This window comes from Homalodisca vitripennis, chromosome 1, assembly GCF_021130785.1.
Source record: "Homalodisca vitripennis isolate AUS2020 chromosome 1, UT_GWSS_2.1, whole genome shotgun sequence".
Taxonomy (NCBI): Eukaryota; Metazoa; Arthropoda; class Insecta; order Hemiptera; family Cicadellidae; genus Homalodisca; species Homalodisca vitripennis.
Genome location: NC_060207.1, coordinates 178,480,359 through 178,500,006, shown reverse-complemented (window position 1 = coordinate 178,500,006; position 19,648 = coordinate 178,480,359). Strand labels below are relative to the sequence as shown.

The 19,648-nt window shown below is 32.5% G+C and overlaps 1 protein-coding gene across 1 annotated transcript; it reads left to right on the top strand.

Annotated features, from left to right (window-relative positions):
• Positions 1-7: 7 nt before the first annotated feature.
• On the top strand, positions 8-16,638 carry LOC124352776. The gene is made up of 6 exons (XM_046802441.1): positions 8-130; positions 709-791; positions 1,138-1,261; positions 4,317-4,512; positions 6,501-6,692; positions 13,761-16,638. The coding sequence occupies exons 1-6, from the start codon at positions 58-60 to the stop codon at positions 13,921-13,923; spliced, it is 831 nt and encodes a 276-aa protein (XP_046658397.1). The 5' UTR covers positions 8-57; the 3' UTR covers positions 13,924-16,638.
• Positions 16,639-19,648: the final 3,010 nt, after the last annotated feature.

Below are 19,648 nucleotides of genomic sequence, written 5' to 3'. Positions count from 1 at the left end.
GCGCTTATCTTATCGCAACATCTGATAACAAACGTGGCTATCAACAATGAGCTTAATATGAGTCTAGCTCTCGTCCTCGCCATCTCAATCTTGGCGTTATGTTCGATTACTGCTCAAGATATCTATGGAGGTAAGAGTTTTATTGTCAAAAACTTAAACTTAACTTAACTCAAAACTTAAATGTTTAAATATTGATATCGTTAGAGCCATTTTCATTTGAACATTTACAAAGTATGAAATCAACTGAGAACTGAACAATCAAGCTTGAAAGTATTTTGTTCTCAATGAGAGCTGTCTTGAGAATGTAACCTCTGACTGAGATTATAATATCAAAAAACGACTTTAGGGACTTTTGTTGCAATTCATTTCAAACCCACACTAACTTAAATACAAAAGTATTCTGATGTAAATAATGTGATTAGCGCAATCCAAAATCTATACCTAGTAATATCTAGAGCAACGCCTGCAAAATCTATTCACTGCTTCTAAAATTAATTGCTAATCTCATTGAGAAATCAAGACTTCCTGGATAATCTATGTTTCCACCTTTCAAAAATAAAAATTCAACCGTATGTTTAGGATTAAAATACAATATTTTGAATTGTTTGCTTCTAGGCCTAATATAGGAAACTTAAACTATCAAGCATGCATCGTATTATTTACAACCCAATTTAGTTTGTTTTACAAATAAAACTTTCTGTTTTTCAGAATACAAAGAAGAACAAGCCTCCAGAGAGTTAAATATTTTCAAGAATTTAGATGAGTTAATCTCTTTTTTCAGAAACGAATCTGTAAGTACTTTTCTTGGTAATGGTATTTATATCAAATAGCGATTTAAACGCAATATTTTCAATTTTTATATACCAGTCTGGATTTATTTAGGCTACTGTCTTTATTTTAGGCCATCATTTTAGGGTATCCCAACAATTTGATAGCTCTTTAGCCCTTGAGTGACATGGATATTATTATTTCATAGATCATCACTATATACATTCACTAAAGTACGACTTACTAATTATTAATTTTTACTTTTTATGACCATGATAAATTAATAATTTCTTTTATTTTTATATAATTTATGTTGTAGAACTCGGTTTTCTAATAATCAAATAATATTACATAATTGTTTGCCTTCAGAATCCTCTTGCACATGAAGTCCTAGACACGTTTCTAACAAAATGCCAATTTCCGGACTACACGAGAAGGCTACAAGGCCACCCCCGCAAGCCAGTTATTGTCATTGAAGGGAACCATAAATCAAGTAAGATATTACTCCGTCTACAAGCTTGTTGTAGCTATTATTATAGCTGTTACCAGCAGTTTGACCTGGTCGTTCTAAACAAAATGCCTATGTCCTAACACATAAGGAAAATGCAAGAGTGGCATATTTTTGAACTGCAAAATACGGCAATACAAACTAGTACGATCTAATTAGAAGGTAACTATTAGTAGTAACTCTAATTAGTATAGTACTACAATGACTATTGTAAATAAAATTAACTGTAATTAGATTACAATAATCTGAAGTATACCTTTTAACTGACGTAAGACTGGAATGTATTTCAGTGACCATTATTAATCTTAGGAATATTTGTTATGACGTTTTCCCTAGTATTCTACAAGATATTGTGAGCGAATCCGCGGGTAACTGCTAGTTAAAATATACAAATCAAGCTCAGAAAAAAGTAAGGTTTTAAATTCTTATGTATATGACATGGCCATATTCATTTCAGATTATTTCTGTGATAATGGCATAAATTGCACAAACACCTAAGGAACAACAATTTAGAAAGCGTACGTTTACATTTTGAGTTGGAAACGGTGTTAAAATATGATGTTAAGCAAGAGTAAGATATAAGTAGAATAACCAAACATTAAACATTGCATTTATATAAATCCCTTTCTGTATTTAATTATGTACAGTTTGAAAAGCAGTTTTTATTCAGAAACTTACAATAAATATATCTCCAAACAGGCGATGCCTTGGAGGTTTTCTTTGTTTCTTCTAAATATGTTTTAACTCTTAATCTATCATGAAATATGTGTGTGAGTGTGTACGGGATGGATGTGTATGGATAGGTTAAAAACTGTAGCAGATAACGACATAAGTGAAAATAGTACGAGTATGTAGTATCAAGTATCAGGTCAAGCCCGTGCATCCGAGACTCTCAATAGTGTTTACTTATGTTTAATATTATGTAGTAATATATTGTTAACATTATTGTTGGTAATGCTGGTGTAAATGTGGTAACTTATTTTGGAGAAATAAAGTTTCTTTATTTCTTTTCTTTCTTTTGCAATGGGTGAGATATGGGCATAAAGTACACTGAGAGTCCGAGTATCAAAATAAGTCATATTCTACAAATTAACTGCAAAATGACAACAATAATGTTTAGAGTGATTTGCACAATTCTGTGATCAAGAGCTTCTCATTAGATTTGGTGCTTGCGATAAACTCTCAAATGATCATCATCTTGGGCAATTTTAAGTGTTGGAAAATGAATTGGTTCCGTTCCAGTTTGACTCAACTTCCAACTTTGATCCTCTTAAGGTGTCCACCACTAGTCCATAATATGGAAAACTGGCAGGCCGAAGTATTTTTCCATTACTGCAGTCATGTACTGTAATGCCGTTAAAATCCCGTATAGACTACGTACAACATACTACGAAATTTTGCGTTGAGTGAGAAGAGAGAATCAGAGGAACAAGAATGTTTGGAATTTGCGATGGATTCCACGCTAACCCAGTATCAGGAATGCATCTCTACGTTAATTATGTTATTTTGTTTAATTTAAATGTGTTCCAATAGATAGAAACACGGTTCTTATTTAGACGTTTTCCTTTGTTACCATACAGGTCAAAATGGGGTACTAATATTTGGAAAATAAACACACTAACATTAAGAACAATATTTTTGTAAATGCGTGTTCCAAAATGCTTGGTTATCTATCTGTCTGTTTGTCTTGTTTTTGTAATAGCGTTTTTTCAAGCCTTTATTAAACAATAAAGTTTACATGCGGAAAATGTCAACCAATGTCAAAAAAAATAAAGTTCAATTTCTCAAAGTTCAAAATGGCGGCCTGTTAAAAATTTGGGTGTTAAATTATTTCACAACAAATCATTCTGTATAAACAATTTAAAACAACAGTAATATTTACTATTTTAAAAATAAAACCAACACTTTTTTGTTTGTTAAAAAAGAATTGTGATGTGTGATTTAAGTTAATAATCTACTAAAATAAACTGTCAAACTTCGTGCCATGGTTTAATAAGTTTAAATAAAGAAATTAGAGTATGTATAATGATTTTCACTATTAACTTATTTAAGTTTGCTTATTGATAATTTCGTATTGAACCAGTTATAGAAAAACAAACTTTTTATTTTGAAAGCGATTGTGAATAAACATACACTTGATTCTAGCATAAAATAATTTGTATCAATATTTTATACAAAGTGAAATTTTTGTGGAATGTAACATTGAAGTGTTTAACAGGCCAACAGGTTTCTTTTGTTGAGAAAATAAATACATATGTTTCAGTGATAGATCTAGAAATATACAGAAAAGTTCACAATTTAACTAAATAGCTTTAAAAGTCCCTCAGACACTATAACATAACAAATTCAAACATGCATATAGACACAAAACTAGACATTTTACGATATGCATTTACAGAAACTGTTTTCTTTATTTTAACATGTTTAATTATTTTCCGAGGTGCCGTACCCTATTTTAGAATCACCCTGTATGTTCTCTACCCAGTGGTTAGAGAGACAGAGTTGAAGCCGCCTGCCATAAAATTATTGTCACGTAACGACACCATTACGAGGGTCGAGTCGTTCGCACGGGCCTGTGTTCCTTCGGGATACCCTACTTTTATTGCACCTTAAATTTGAAAAAATTCCAATTTTGGTGTCTGACTATTACAATCTATAGTAACTTCATATTATTACTATCATAACAACTTTGTAATACAGGATGTTAGAGTTCCCTACTTATAAATAAACATTGAGTATTTTTTTATTTATTGAAGTTCTACATGTATCGAACGGACTGTACTATAAGTAATAAAAAGATAATGTTAACTAATGTGACTGAGATAAGTTAATCTACATTAATATTTGTGATTAATAAGTTTTTTTACGTTATTCTAGGTTAAACCAAAGTAGTTTTTTATTGATCTGAACATTAATACAGGGTTTATAACACGGAATTTCAAGTAACTGGGACAGATTACATTTAAAGACGTAATTGAGCTTATGGATTTATTTTCATCGATATTTTGCTGAGTTACTGACAACCTTTTCCCTCCTGTAGGCCGGGATGTTGTGGTGATGGGACTGTCCCAGCTAATGAACGCCCGGTATGTGAACCACCCCGCACCTTGTATCCACAAGTATCACAAGCTCCTGCCCAAGGGATCAAACCTACGAAGGGCGTATTATCTACTTTCGAACTACGCTGGCTCTCGCTACGCCAAATCACAGCTCAACAGGCCGATCGTCATAAATGGGTATGTTCATGATGCAGCTAATTATTTTCTTATGCATCGTATATTCAATGTAATAGACTAACGATTTAGTCCAAGCATATATTATCAAAGAAAAAATTCTTCTATCTTTATTTATTTCGTTTTACAACAATAACAATATGCATGATAGCAGTCTTATTAGTGCCACCATAGCTATCTCAAAACCACTACATTTCCAGAAAAATTGTAAAAAAAGAAACAATAAAAACAATATTTTCTATTTACTTACTTATAAAAGTCCCATAAAATACTTCCTCAGCCGCAATTATAGCACTTATTAAAATTTCGCTAGGACTTTCCAAATGCTGGAACGTCCGCCTTTAGAAAAGTAGTAATGGTAATCTACTTAATCTCAGTAAGAACTGCATGTCACCTTATCATAGACAGACATATATACTCGTATATTGCTTGAATTACATTTTTTTTTTAAAGGATCTCCTGGAATGAGTAAAACCATTTCATAACCAACCAATATATATATATCGTATTCAAACATTGTATGTTAACAAATTGTACTTATAAAAAAAAACACATTGTAAAATATTGTTAACAACGGGAGTTTTAAAATAATTTAAATTGTTTGTACCAAACTAGCATAGCACTCGTTGAAAAATCAGTTAATTACTAAATAAGGTAATTAACAATTTACAACAAAGACGTATGAAACTGTTTCGTCCATCTAATGATATAGTAATTGGAGGCTACTACACAATCATTACCTGAATAAATATGTATTGAATTAATTAATTTCTTTCCTAGTGTGCGCCTGCAGTCATTCCTACGCATTATATATACATTCCTACGTAAATAAAATATTGTTTTAATTGAACTGATTGATAAGCACAGACAATATTACATTATATATATATATATATATATTATATATATATATATATAAAAATTTAATTTCAATAAACATTGAATCACAAAAAGTACTTGCTCCGCCGGGACTCCAACTCGGATCTCTCACTTGCCGGGTGAATGTGCTACCATTACACCACAGAGCCCTTCTTTTACTTTTAATTAGGTAAAGTATATATATCTATATATAGTAGTAATGGTAATCTACTTAAGCTCAGTACGACGAGTATATATATATATATATATATTTACCTAATTATTTATTAGAAATAATTGTGTCCTTGGGATTACTTTTACTATCAATACTATATACTATCAATAAGTTAGTCACAATTTTAGATTTTGATAAGCCAATAACACAAAAAACTTTGGGTACATTTATAGCATCACTATAAATTTCAAAACTACTACTAAGATTTGGGTGGAAACAAGTAAAACACTTGGAATGGATGATTCATGTAGTAGTACTCCAAATTAAAGGTACTGATAAGAAAAAATACATATTATTAAAGAAGAATTCAAAACTCTCAACGGGCCGAAAGTTAAGGAACGGAACTTTTCAGACAACCAGAGTTTGTTTAAATTAGTAAGGAAGTATTTGAATTTGTCTTCTATAAAACCGTGTTATTTGCAAATTATATTGTAATTTAAAACTCATTAAAAGTGCGATATAAACTCCAATTTTGTAGTTTATTGTATTTTGTCTGAAATAGTCGGAATGCATTGAGTTAGTGATCACAAACTTTATGTATCCAATTAAACAGAAATGCTACATCAAATGACTAACTTTGTAGTTTAATGAAGAACTTGGTACATTTTCCTTTTTGGAAGGAGGGGGTGAAGGATCTTTTGCAGTAAGCAAATAATATGGTTTAGAATTGTGATATGCCATTCTGAAAAATATAAACACAAATAAATAAAGAGATTAATATACCAGTGCTTTACAGTACAACATCAAAGCAACAAAAATATCATACAATGTTTAGGGATAAAACTAATGCTTTAGATAAAGGTCGAGTAAATATTGTTTTTCCCCAGCTGAAAAACATCAAAGCTGCTGAACAGATCAGTCGAGATGATAAATCCATAATATTAAGTAACATGTGAAGGTACTGGTCGGAGCAGCTGGCGTTCACACTCACACATGTGTACCCTCCTGGCGAGTTGCCTCCCATACACTCGGACATCTTCGCATTTCCGGACGATCTTCTCAAGCCGGATATCATTTTCTACCTGGATTTTCCCAACAAAATGATCTACCATCATGTCACTACCAAGAGTCCACTGACTTGGAAACCCAGGTAAGTTTCAATCGGTTTATGTATAGTCTAATGAAAACTTTTAATTTTCATAGGCAACATAAGTCAATGTCGTAATTTAAAAGAAATCCACCAAAATAAATGATGCGGAAATATTTCTTTCAGAATTTAAATGTTAACAAACTAAAGCTTAACAAGGAACAGATCAAACTTTTTCTCACAAATAATGAACCACATAAAAAACAATAGATTGCCCTAACTTTCATCATTGCTGTAACTTACTGCGAATTTATTGTAAGAACTGAGCGAATTTTTCATTTTCCTGCTGAAAAATGAGTCTGCATGGTAGCATGTGTTGGTAGACATATTCTGCAGTAATGTGAAAACTTTATTATTCATTATTATTACACTCACTGTTGTAATCACTTCACTGAATTTAAATTTATTTTACTTGGTCGTAGAAGCTTAAGTTAATGGACGAATTTAAGCTTCCTAGTATTTCTTGATACTGCCATTTGGCTTTTTACATCGTATTTGTTCTAGTTAACTTAGATTTATTAACTGTAATAAAAATTAATGTCATGTTGATAGTTAAATTAAAATAGATCTTCTACAATCTGTTTAAAGGTCTCACCGTTGTTTAACATACTTACTAAATTAATTGGCGTAAAAAGCCACTAGTTAAAAGACTAGCTTGTTACGGAACACTGTTATTTTATAACATATTAATTGTTTTTGTTTCCTTTCCAAGTTCTTGAATGTATGGCTGAATCAGGCGTTTTTAGAAATTTACGTCCAGTACCTAAATATCACTTTGCTTTCTGACGAATATTTAAATTATTAATGCCGATTTAAAATTTTTTTAAGATAGTATTTTAAACAGCTATTAATTTACCAACTCAACCTATGTATAGAGCCGGAACCAGTGTACAATGTATTAGTTTTGTCCTGTACAATATATTAGTATGTATTAGCATGTGCCAAATTTCGGTAGCCGAAATCGACCTTCAAAGTCTAGTTGTTTTGTCTTGTTAATGGTTTGTAATGTAGATAAAGTGTTAGGGCACATAAATATTGTTAAAATTTACTGTCGATAAGTGTTAAAATTAAGTAGTCTGTAAAAATTGACAGCTTTCTTCGTCGCACAGACTATTTTAAGCTTATGGCAGCCGTGAAATTGGAGGACAACTACAATACATACATCAAAAGTTAGACATTTTCCATGAATTGCTGATTATCTACCCTATATACTTTTAGAAACATTAGTACAATATTATAGAGCCACTATAATTGTAATTGCAGTAAATTAATTGAAACCCATTTTATCTATTTAAATAGATACCCTTTTCATTTACGATTCATCTATTTTTATGAAAGATCTTTTCTCAAGTAAGATTAAGATCTGTCACATTTAGCAAGTAATGAAGTAATTTGTTTATAATTTCATCCTTAAATTTAACATTTATTACTTTATATCAAATTTTTGTCGATTTATTATGAGAAAAATAAAATATATAATAATGAAATATACTGTAGATAAGAAGGACAAATATTTTAATTCATAATGTAATGCCAAAAATTATTTAAAGATAGTATTTTGTAACTGAAAAGGAATGTACTGTATTGCCTTGTAACATTAACCCGGCAGGCTAACTGCGTACAATAATGGAAATACAGTGGGTTTACTAGAGAACCTATATCGCTAGTCTTGTCGTAATTGAGAATACATTCACTTCACTGGTAACTATATATCCACTCTTTAGGCTGTACATTAAAAATTGGCTGGTTCAATCTAGTTTTCTTCAAACTGTTCAGTTTTGGAGAATGAATATCGGGCTGTAAAACCGAGTCCCCAAATTATTTAACAATGATCATAGGACAGTTTACATTGAATGAATTTTAATTAGTTTTCCAATTTGTCATCCTTAAAATGAAATTGTCAGGAATAATATTTTAGTTGATATTCAAATCTAGGCCCTGCTAGGTATTTCAGTACTCCGCTAAAACGTTTGCACTAATCAACCTTTTTGCACTCATCAAGTGTTTCGTCGCTGCATCTTGTCCATAATAAATATGAGTAGAATATGACTACTGGTAATGGTACTCTCTCAACCACTGGACAATCTATAGATAAGTTTATGGCGGTTGAATGTATACAGCTTACAGTACAGCATATTATATGCATAATGTATTATGTAGATATGATAGAATTCTGCAAGCACACTCATTAAATAGGCCTTTATATGTATGGGTTTATGCACAATAACGAGAGGTTATAAAGAATATAACTGCTTTAAAATTCCAACCAATACAAAGTAAACTTGTAAATATTGCAACGGAAATATTGCTTACTCGTGTATCGGATAAGATTGTTAGCTAGCCTCTACTAGTATACGGTTTCAAGTCTCAAGATATCTCGGCTAACGCAACATATACAAAAATGAGACTTATTCTAGGACGTTGAGCAGTTCCGACCAACTTTTATTGCAAATTCAGTAAAAATTCATAAATTATATTATTTTATACTGAAATTTTAAAATCCTTACCATTGTGAAACTGTAATTAATGTTATGTAATTTATTTCACGTTTATTGATTGAGTATTAGCGAAGTCTCGCTCGTGGGCCAGGAAAACTTTCATTTCTGTCTGTCTGTATGTCCGCACGGCATCTCGAAAACGAACTGACCTGCAGACTTGAAATTGTGCATGAAGAAATGAGGATTTATAAATGAAGATTTCTATATGAGGAATACTGAGTTTGATGATGGTGCATGTCACTCTATGGGATTTAGCTCAATGGAACATTTTTACATTGATCTTATGAGTAACCACGATGGTAGCGAGAAAACAATAGAGTAAACAAACTCAGTGCACTGATAAGAGTTTTTAACATGTGGTGTTTTAACACAAGTAGTCTAATTAACCTTGGATTTAGAGTGTATACTTTTATTATTCAAACACTGATTACTACATCCTATAATCATTTGAGATTTTAAAATGTGACATTTTTATTCATAGAGTCAAAAGAAAAATAATAGAGTGAAAAGTCAATGTTAAAAGTACGTGACAAGATTTCACACCAGAGCAATCTTCCATTGCGGTAAACTCCCTAGCTCACAAGAACTTTTATTATTTTAACACTGATATGAAACACAATTGAATTAAAAATGTGAACATCATGTAACAAGATTTTTGAATAATCTTCATCTGTAGGCTTCAAATTTTGCATGAAACGTAATTTCTACATAGACAAGATTTAGTTTTATGATGTTACATGTCCAACCATGTAATTTGGCTGTACGTCGTTGAAGCCTATTATTTAGTTGGCTGACACATTTTTTCTTTTATTGAAGTTCCCCACAGTTTGCTGAGAGACGTAACAATTCCTTTGCTGTACGATGTCGTTCTATCTATCAATAATTAGATGAGCTATAAACTTGAGATTTTGAATTGAACCTCAGAAAATCCTGTTACGTGGTGTGATGGACTCCCACGTTGTACTTAAGGATACTAATAATATAGATAGATAGTAGCATAATTCAGTATTGTAGTTAAAACGTTTCTACAAAACAATACCTTATCATAAAACATATAGAACTCAATTTTCATGCATCTCTTTGACATAGCATTTTTTATTCTGATATACTGAAGCTATTTCTGAAAACAGTAGTCATTAATTATATGGCCTTCCTTATAACAGTCGTAATTTCTCAGCGATTCAAACTTATAATAGGCACACTTGCCTTTGTAAAAGTTCATTAACCGGCACAAGAAATAAAATTGTTACGAGAGCAGTCGTTTCCATTTCAGTAACACTCTTAAATCAACTATTGCACAATGCAGACATAAAATTCTAAACGTTCTCTTCAGAAACGTTGCAGTTTCAAACAAATTTTACTCCTACACTTTTTTCAATATCTCTTTAAGTTTCAGGTTTTGGCTGTTCAAATGTTTGGAAAAAAACTTTCGAACTTCTCATCTTTTGTAGAGCAAAAACAACATGATGTTGAAAAAAATCTCAAGCTTTTACAACAATATTTGTTCTAAAAAGTGTTTTATCTCATATTTTTTTAATATATCATAGCCACCTAGAAAGTTAAAAGGTGTGGACCACATTTAATATCGCACCAATACGAGCCAATAGCTCCGTCCACAAAATAACAGTTTCGTCCCAGAAGGAGGAAAAGTAGCCTAGATACCGTGTGTGGCTGTCATTTAGAAGTATAATAAGGGAGGTACGTTATTAGTTTTGAAGGTTAACTTATATAAGATTGAGGACTCAAACGACTCATAGTGGCTCAGTTGGTTATGATATTAATACTACACTTTTAAAAACGTAGAAAGTCCATCATTTGAAACATTACGAAATGATAGTTTATACTTGTAAGTAGTATCTAAAAATAATGAATTTTGAAACACTATTTTTATTTCTGTATTAGATGATGTTGATATTTATAGATGATAACCACACACGGAGAGATCCAAGTTTATTTCGACTGCGGCGAGAAAAATTCTTTTACAGGGATATAAGATTATAATTATGTAGCTCCTCCATTCATGGTTATATAGTGTTTTTCTAAATTTTCAAGTTGTGTATATTTATAAAATGTAAATTTATAATTCCTTAATTTATTTGAACTGTTTGTGCATATCAGATTTCATAAAAATGCATTTAATTTGAAATAATCTTTGCATTTTCCTAACAAAAATAAATAATATAGATTTTTGTCAAGATGGGTGAGGAGATTGGGTGATATTTTAGATATAAACCCTACACGTTTCATTAAAAGAGTTTTGAGCTCACTAGCACTTTATTTTGACTTAAAAAAAGTATATTTTGCATTGATATGAGGACATTGTGGCAAACATGTTGTGCGGTAATGCTAGTTCTGTGCCACAATTTTAGATAGTGCTACTGTGCAACATCTTTTCAGGCTTAATCAATTCGAACCTCCTAATTGTCTTCACTTCATTTCATTGAGATATAATTATCCATAGTTTTGTTATTGTTAGAGTTCATTCAATATAACATGTGTAATACTTTTCCATAATATATTTATAATTTGAATTTCATTAATCTGAATCTGTCACTATACAGTTACATATAGTTAGCAACCACATCAAGTGACAAAATGTTTTAACATTAGAAAAAATATTCTCTGATAGATCTACATGATCAAAGACTTTCCTCAGTAGGATGTTTTCCAAATCAGAAGACAGACAAACCACATCGTTTGCCGCTAGAACAAATTACATTCACACAAGAGACATTTACTTCCACGAACAGCACCACCTATCGAACAGTATCATGCATAAAATAAAACGGTCAAATTACAAATCAGACCATGGTGGACCGGCGAGTAGTACTGTTTGTAATTACATTCACACAAGAGATATTTACTTCCACGAACAGCACCACCTATCGAACAGTATCATGCATAAACTAAAACGGTCAAATTAAAAATTAGACCACGGTGGACCGGCGAGTAGTGCTGTAGTAGTGTAATTACATTCACACAAGAGACATTTACTTCCACGTGTGAGTAGTGCTGTTTGTAATTACATTCACACAAGAGACATTTACTTCCACGAACAGCACCACCTATCGAACAGTATCATGCATAAACTAAAACGGTCAAATTAAAAATCAGACCATGGAGGACCGGCGAGTAGTGCTGTTTGTAATTACATTCACACAAGAGACATTTACTTCCACGAACAGCACCACCTATCGAACAGTATCATGCATAAACTAAAACGGTCAAATTAAAAATGAGACCATGGAGGACCGGCGAGTAGTGCTGTTTGTAATTACATTCACACAAGAGACATTTACTTCCACGAACAGCACCACCTATCGAACAGTATCATGCATAAACTAAAACGTTCAAATTAAAAATCAGTCCATGGTGGACCGGCGAGTAGTGCTGTTTGTAATTACATTCACACAAGAGACATTTACTTCCACGAACAGCACCACCTATCGAACAGTATCATGCATAAACTAAAACGGTCAAATTAAAAATGAGACCATGGAGGACCGGCGAGTAGTGCTGTTTGTAATTACATTCACACAAGAGACATTTACTTCCACGAACAGCACCACCTATCGAACAGTATCATGCATAAACTAAAACGGTCAAATTAAAAATCAGACCATGGAGGACCGGCGAGTAGTGCTGTTTGTAATTACATTCACACAAGAGACATTTACTTCCACGAACAGCACCACCTATCGAACAGTATCATGCATAAACTAAAACGGTCAAATTAAAAATGAGACCATGGTGGACCGGCGAGTAGTGCTGTTTGTAATTACATTCACACAAGAGACATTTACTTCCACGAACAGCACCACCTATCGCACAGTATCATGCATAAACTAAAACGTTCAAATTACAAATCAGTCCATGGTGGACCGGCGAGTAGTGCTGTTTGTAATTACTGCACACACAGATTGTACACTATGTGTTCTGGCGACGCTTCATCATCATGCTTCCTTGATACATTTTAAATATGTTCTGTACTTGTTTGTGGTTTATTTACTAAATAATTAATTAACTTGATTTCATATTTAATCAATTAAAAAATTAAAAAAAAAAAAATGTAAATGGTTCCCTATTTTACCAGGTGAAGTTAGGGCTAAAAAGCCCTCTCTAACACTTAACCTAGGGACCAACGGCTTAAGGGTGACTTTCGAATCACCACCAACGGCCGGGCAGGCGGGCTGCTTGCAAGGACAGTATCGCTCAGCGGTCACCCATCCAAGCAGTAGCCACGCTCGACGTTGCTTGATTCAGTTATCAAGCAAGAACCTCTGTACCCGTTACACTGCGCCATTGGCAAAAAAGCTATTTGGGATTTACAGTATGTTGTTAAAATTATGGTCGAAATTACAGAAAACTGAGTTTTAAATGTCAGAATCCCAGTCATTCGTGTTTGAAATGCAAACCAATTCCTTTACCCATGCATTTGTAAAATGAATAGCATATGACATGGTGATTTTTTTTCTTGGCACAATGTAAAAAATTTCAGTCCTTATACTTCTAAATCAGAGTGAAATGCTAGACTGTATTCTTAAACTGCAATTTAAGGTTTGTCCGCTTACAGAATGCTGGAGGTCTACACACACATGCAAGCAAGGTACCCCATAGTGCTGAAGGAGATGAAGCCCTTGTTCAAGCTGACCACGGAGGAGATCCACCGCCACATCCACCAGCACTTGTACGACAAAGTGTTTGGCGTCCGAAACACCACAGGAACCGTCCACTGATACCAAGGCCAACATTTACTAACTCTTGTTATAATTAAATACTAATACTCGTAGTTTTCCACTGTTATTAACAAATACGTGACTTATTAATTATTCTAAATCTTTAATCTATTTATGGGAACAGTCAAAACCCTCAGCATTTAAGATGAGGCTCTCACAGATATTGCACGTGTATCTTAAGGTCCATATAAAAATATTAATGCAGAGCTAAGGGGAACACAGATCAGAGAAACTAAACAAATTGCTATTTGTAATTAAAATTCTTACATAGGCCTATACTAGACAATATTCGACAACAAAAAATTGGACTTCGAGTGTTTATTATTGTTTTAAACCCATGATATTTCAATAGTCAACTGTGTGTATCTGTGGTAGTTCTGTTTGGTTCCATCAACCAAAATGATCAAAAATAATAATATTTTTATGTATGCATTTTGATTCTGGCTATACAAGTTATGACATAGTTTTAAAGTATTTTTAGTTTTTTTTTGTTAAATCTGAAAAGGGAATTTTAGATGAGAATGTGAAAAGTCTATTTGTAATTGTTTCTGTATTTAACATGAGTGGCAAATACACTAACGAAATACAGGTACATTAGTATGTGTATTTATGTATGTTGTGAGAGTTAACCGTAGTGAAGTACTGCAAACAGTTGAGATTATTTTTGTCCCAGTAATAAAAAATAAAAAGTAATCATCTTTATTGGACCGACAATTTTTCCAATATGCTCTCCAAAGTGAGCTTCATAATCATATATATATTTGATATTTCTGTGCAACGATTACAATACATATACCTAAATGAATCGACCAAGTGCCGTTTGAAATCAAGTCAAACTTAGCAGCAGCGGTTATAGCAAATGGCACACGTGCCTGATAAGGCCTACCCCGTCTGTGTTAAAATAATCATCTTTGTACTACAATTTATCCCAGAGTTTTTGGCGAAAAAGTTTTATGCACAGCAAAACATTTTTTATTTCAAACTTTTGTCATAAACGATACTACAAAATAATTTTTATTTTTGGATATCAACTAAGGTTTTTATGATTTCCGTATGTAAAATGTAGCTTTAATTCTAGCAATGGAGTGCAGCAATTGTAATCATTTTGTTGCTCAGTATAAAAGGAATAAGTGGCTAAAATTCCATTGAATTATCTCAATTGGTTTCAGAAAAATGTGTGTGCAATCTTTTAATTGCTGCAATTTTTTGAAAACGGATTTTGTGTCTTTCCATGGGCACATTTATTTGCAGTTCCAAATTAAAAAACTTTGAAAAACAGGTGTCATAAATCCATAAATGTCTGAACTATTAAGCTATATAAAGCTATTTTTGTGTTTGCAGGTTTTGGGTTTTGTCTTTAGCCAGAGCGTTTTGAGACCGTACTTATGATTCATGTACGGGTTTTGCCTTGCCAAGTCTCCTCTTAACTAGCATTACACAAAATACTTTTCTTACTTTATTACATTGAAAAGTTTGGAACCAGTTGCTAAATAAAAGTTAACAAAAATAAATAAAACTAAATTCTAATTTAATATTATTTTACAATTTATTTAAATTTACGAATTGAAAACTTACCATATTTTTAATTATTCTTACAAGATAAGAGAATTCCACCTGTAACATAGAAATTTTGTAGAAAATATCACTGTTCTTGTCTTATCTTGTCTCAGTAGGTCTGCGTAATCAGCTCCTACCTCCACCAGCCAGGAGGTGAAAAGATTTTTGTAAAAATCACGTGAAGTGGGAAATGTGGCTGTGTCCAGCTCTACTCCCTTCCCTCCCTACTTAGTAGTTCGTGAAAGTGAATTTTTTAAAGTACATATCTGATATCTTTTATGACATTGGTGTTCCTTTCTATTATGTGCTTGGGAGAACACAGATACACCTATTGAGACAAAAGCGTGTATTGTGGCATCAAAATTTACCCGAATCAAGGACAAATACGAAAAGAATAGTTCTCTGACTGAAATTTGAGTGACTACGTAAGCTGCTGCTCAAGCACAATATCCTCCGCACTCACCAATGGGACTGTGAATGCTCTACGTCTCTTGTGTCGTCAAAAATAATCAAAGAAAACTTAGAGCGCATAAGTATTTCGTCTGCAGCAAAATATTTCCAATAATTAATATCGTCAACGAAAGAAGTTGCAGAGAAATATCTGCAAAATGCGGTGCTAACGCGGATTTGGAACGCAGAAGCAGAAACTTTTGTCCCAATTTCTAAAAACTTTGAACTAAAAAGTCGCAAATATGGTGCATTTCTGACAGGTTCTGCAATCTCCTTGCGCCATTCTGTAGATGAAATTCTGTCCAACATGGTAATGTAAATATCCTAAAAGAAATTAAACAGGGAGCTCAACTTTTTTTACAGAAACTCCCTCAATTAGATAATGAAATTTATTTTCCTGGTTTTAGATGTTTTTATTGTATTATTATTGTATTTTATTTTTAGGAGAAGTATTTCTCATTTAAAGCCTTATTATGACTGAACTCATGGGCCACTGGCCTGTGTGAGGCTCTTATCAAAAATAATAATGGGGAGATACGATACAGTCCAAGGTCGATGGTACTGATAAAAAGTGCAACGGTTACAGACAGGATTTGTTGAACCTGCAATATATCTAACTCAGATCCAAAGTCCAACGCCTTAGACCGCTCAGACTTCCAGTATATATATATATATATATATATATATATATATATATATATATATATATATATAAACCTTAAAAATCATTGAGGTAATGAAGTGTGTGATTGTGTGCACTGTAATAAGTATATATGGTATGTATGTAAGGGACTTGTACAGTATATGCCGAAAACGTACTAGACAAAAGAGTTAGGTTAAAACCCATCAAAACATTATAATTTTGACATAAAATTCCATTAGTTTTCTATATAATAATAAGTATGTTACTTACACAAATGACAATTCTAAATAGAGCATTATGTAAGTAGTTATGGTCACAAACTTAAGAAATAATTTGATATTTTATGTACGTATTGAAGTTGCCTTTACTTTTTCAACGCGTTGTGTTATTATTTATTCTTTTAGTTATCACAAACTTTATTTATTACACTATCACGTAGCCATTTTCTTGTGAGTTTCCTTCAATAAAGCTAAAAAATTACAATAATTGTATATCAATTAATTATCCAATCACAAGTATATTGATTTGTACTACTGAAAATCCATACGTCTCTCCCTCATTCAGTATTTCTGTTGTCAACGTACTAATTGTCTACTACGAGTTTTCAATTACCTTCTCTGTAACCGCAATCAAATATCTGTAATTGGTCTGTCGATCAATTAGAGTATGTTAATGGTGTGCATGGCTAAACATTAGTTTTTCTCAATGATGCACGCTAGTTCGATGTAATTTCTCTTTTACGGTATATTAACATCTCCATTTTAAATTAGAGAAATACCTTCTGTTTCTGAGAAAAAAAATCAAAACAGCGTAATACAGTATGAGAAATGAATAGTGCAGAAGTCAATGTTGTGTAATAACTGTCTCTAAATCAGTTGTTTAATATAACTACCATTCATAGGTTTGCTGTCCCTTCATAAATAAAATAAACCTCATGGTTATCTCTAAAAAAAAATCAATAATTATAAAACAAAATAATATCCTTACCATAAACTACAAAAATATTAACGACAGATTGTTCATGCTTACTGTCTAATCTTTGGAGACTGAGAGTATTAAGTATATAAATATGTTTGAAAAAAATAACAAGATTAACTATTTGTTGTAGGTGGAAACAAACACTTGGAAATCCAAAATTAAGTAAGTCAAAGTTGTTAATGAAAGCTAAGTTGTATAATATATTTGATAACGTAGCTATGGTGGGAAGGGTGTATCCAGTGCAAATGTTGAGTTTAGCTTCAGCTGTGCTCCAGTTTACCTTCAATTGTGCACCTGATGAGACGATGAGAATACCTCTTCACCTAGATTACACTATATTTTGTAGTCAAGGTGTCTGTGATATTGAAGTAATATAGAGTTCATTTTGAGCTTCTACGTCGCAGATTTCAACTCCAAACTCCAGATTCCAAGAATCAAACCTGTGACAGCATAAGATGCCACACGCTGCACTAAGGAGCTGAACTGTAGCTAATATTAACACTTGCATGTATTTGATATTTAATTTACCAAAACAAAATTAATATTTAGTCACAGGTGGGGAAATTTGCTTTACACATCTTATTAACTTTTAACACTTTACTACTATTTTAAAAGAGTTCACTCTACGCCACCGACGCTGTAATTAAAAATTTAAAATATAATAATTGAATACGGTGGCAATTTTTTGACCTCCTCGGGAATCAAACGAATAACCTCTCGGGTAGAGAGTAGTAACCTACGCTATGTTGAAGGCCAAAACAATCTATCGAAAAAAATTAATTAAAATAATACATAACAAATTGGAGTATGCAGCATTATATATAATATATATTCTTTAGTGTCATCCTGTCATTGCAATCAAACTCATTATTGGAGTACGCAGAGTTTGAGCTCTTATTGTTACTACTATTAAACCTATCATTATATAAAATATATATTCTATTAGTGTCATCCTGTCATTGCAATCAAACTCATTATTGGAGTATGCAGAATTTGAGCTCTTATTGTTACTACTATTAAACCTATCATTATATAAAATATATATTCTATTAGTATTATTTCGCACATATAAGCAGTGTGACGAAAGATTTTTTTAAAGACCAAGCATAAGAGAAACGTTTAAAATATTTCCCTCAAGAGCTCGAAACGTTTAATTTAGAATATTAGCTTATAAAAGGAGCGCTTCTAACGAGTATAATTGAATTACCGCTCATCCTGTCTTGGGAATCGGAGCGCTTGAAGTCTTCAGTCACCAATTAATGTGATTACCACGAAATGAGTTTACCTTTTGAAATATTTTACGAAAACACTGAATTCTCTCGCTGCAAAACATACGGGATGAATATGATTAACTATTAGTAATAGAAAAATACCCACAATTGTCTATAAAGTACTCCATAAAACGTGTATTCAATTTAAATTTATGAAATGATCTGTCTCCGATCACACTATCCAATACATCTCTCCCACATATGCTCTATTTTTCCTGCATAAATTTTGTTGCCGTGCGTATTTCCATCGTCTCTACATCCTACATTAAAGGGGTCATTAAAGGAATAACACACCTTTGGCTTACGGGAAATAAAGTTTGTGCAAAAATATCGCATCCAATCTTTCGCGCTCTTATTTACTAACGATTATCAAGGATTATCCTACTTATATGCCTCAGGAAACATGTGTGCTAACTACGGATTGCATGATTCTACTACCTGCAACAGACAAACGATTAGCACATGGCTTTCTACCCAGGTTGAGTTCAAAAGACATTATCTCAGCACGTCTGATGAACATTTGCGTCGAGGGAGGACCTTAAAGTTTATTGGATGGCGGATAGAAGATATTTGCTGCCTCGTGTCTGACATCCAACTTTGCAGTCAGGTGTTGGATTTCTGTCTCAGCGAGTGTTTAATAACTAACAATACATCAAACATTCTGATCAAATCAATATTGCACTGTGTCAGAATCTCAATTAGATGCTGATCTGGGTACCAAGCAATTCCTCTCGTATTACTTGGCAATCAAACACAACTCCTGGTGAATTCACGCTCGTTTTGAAATAATTAAAATACATATTTAAATTTGGTCTGAGATTAGTTT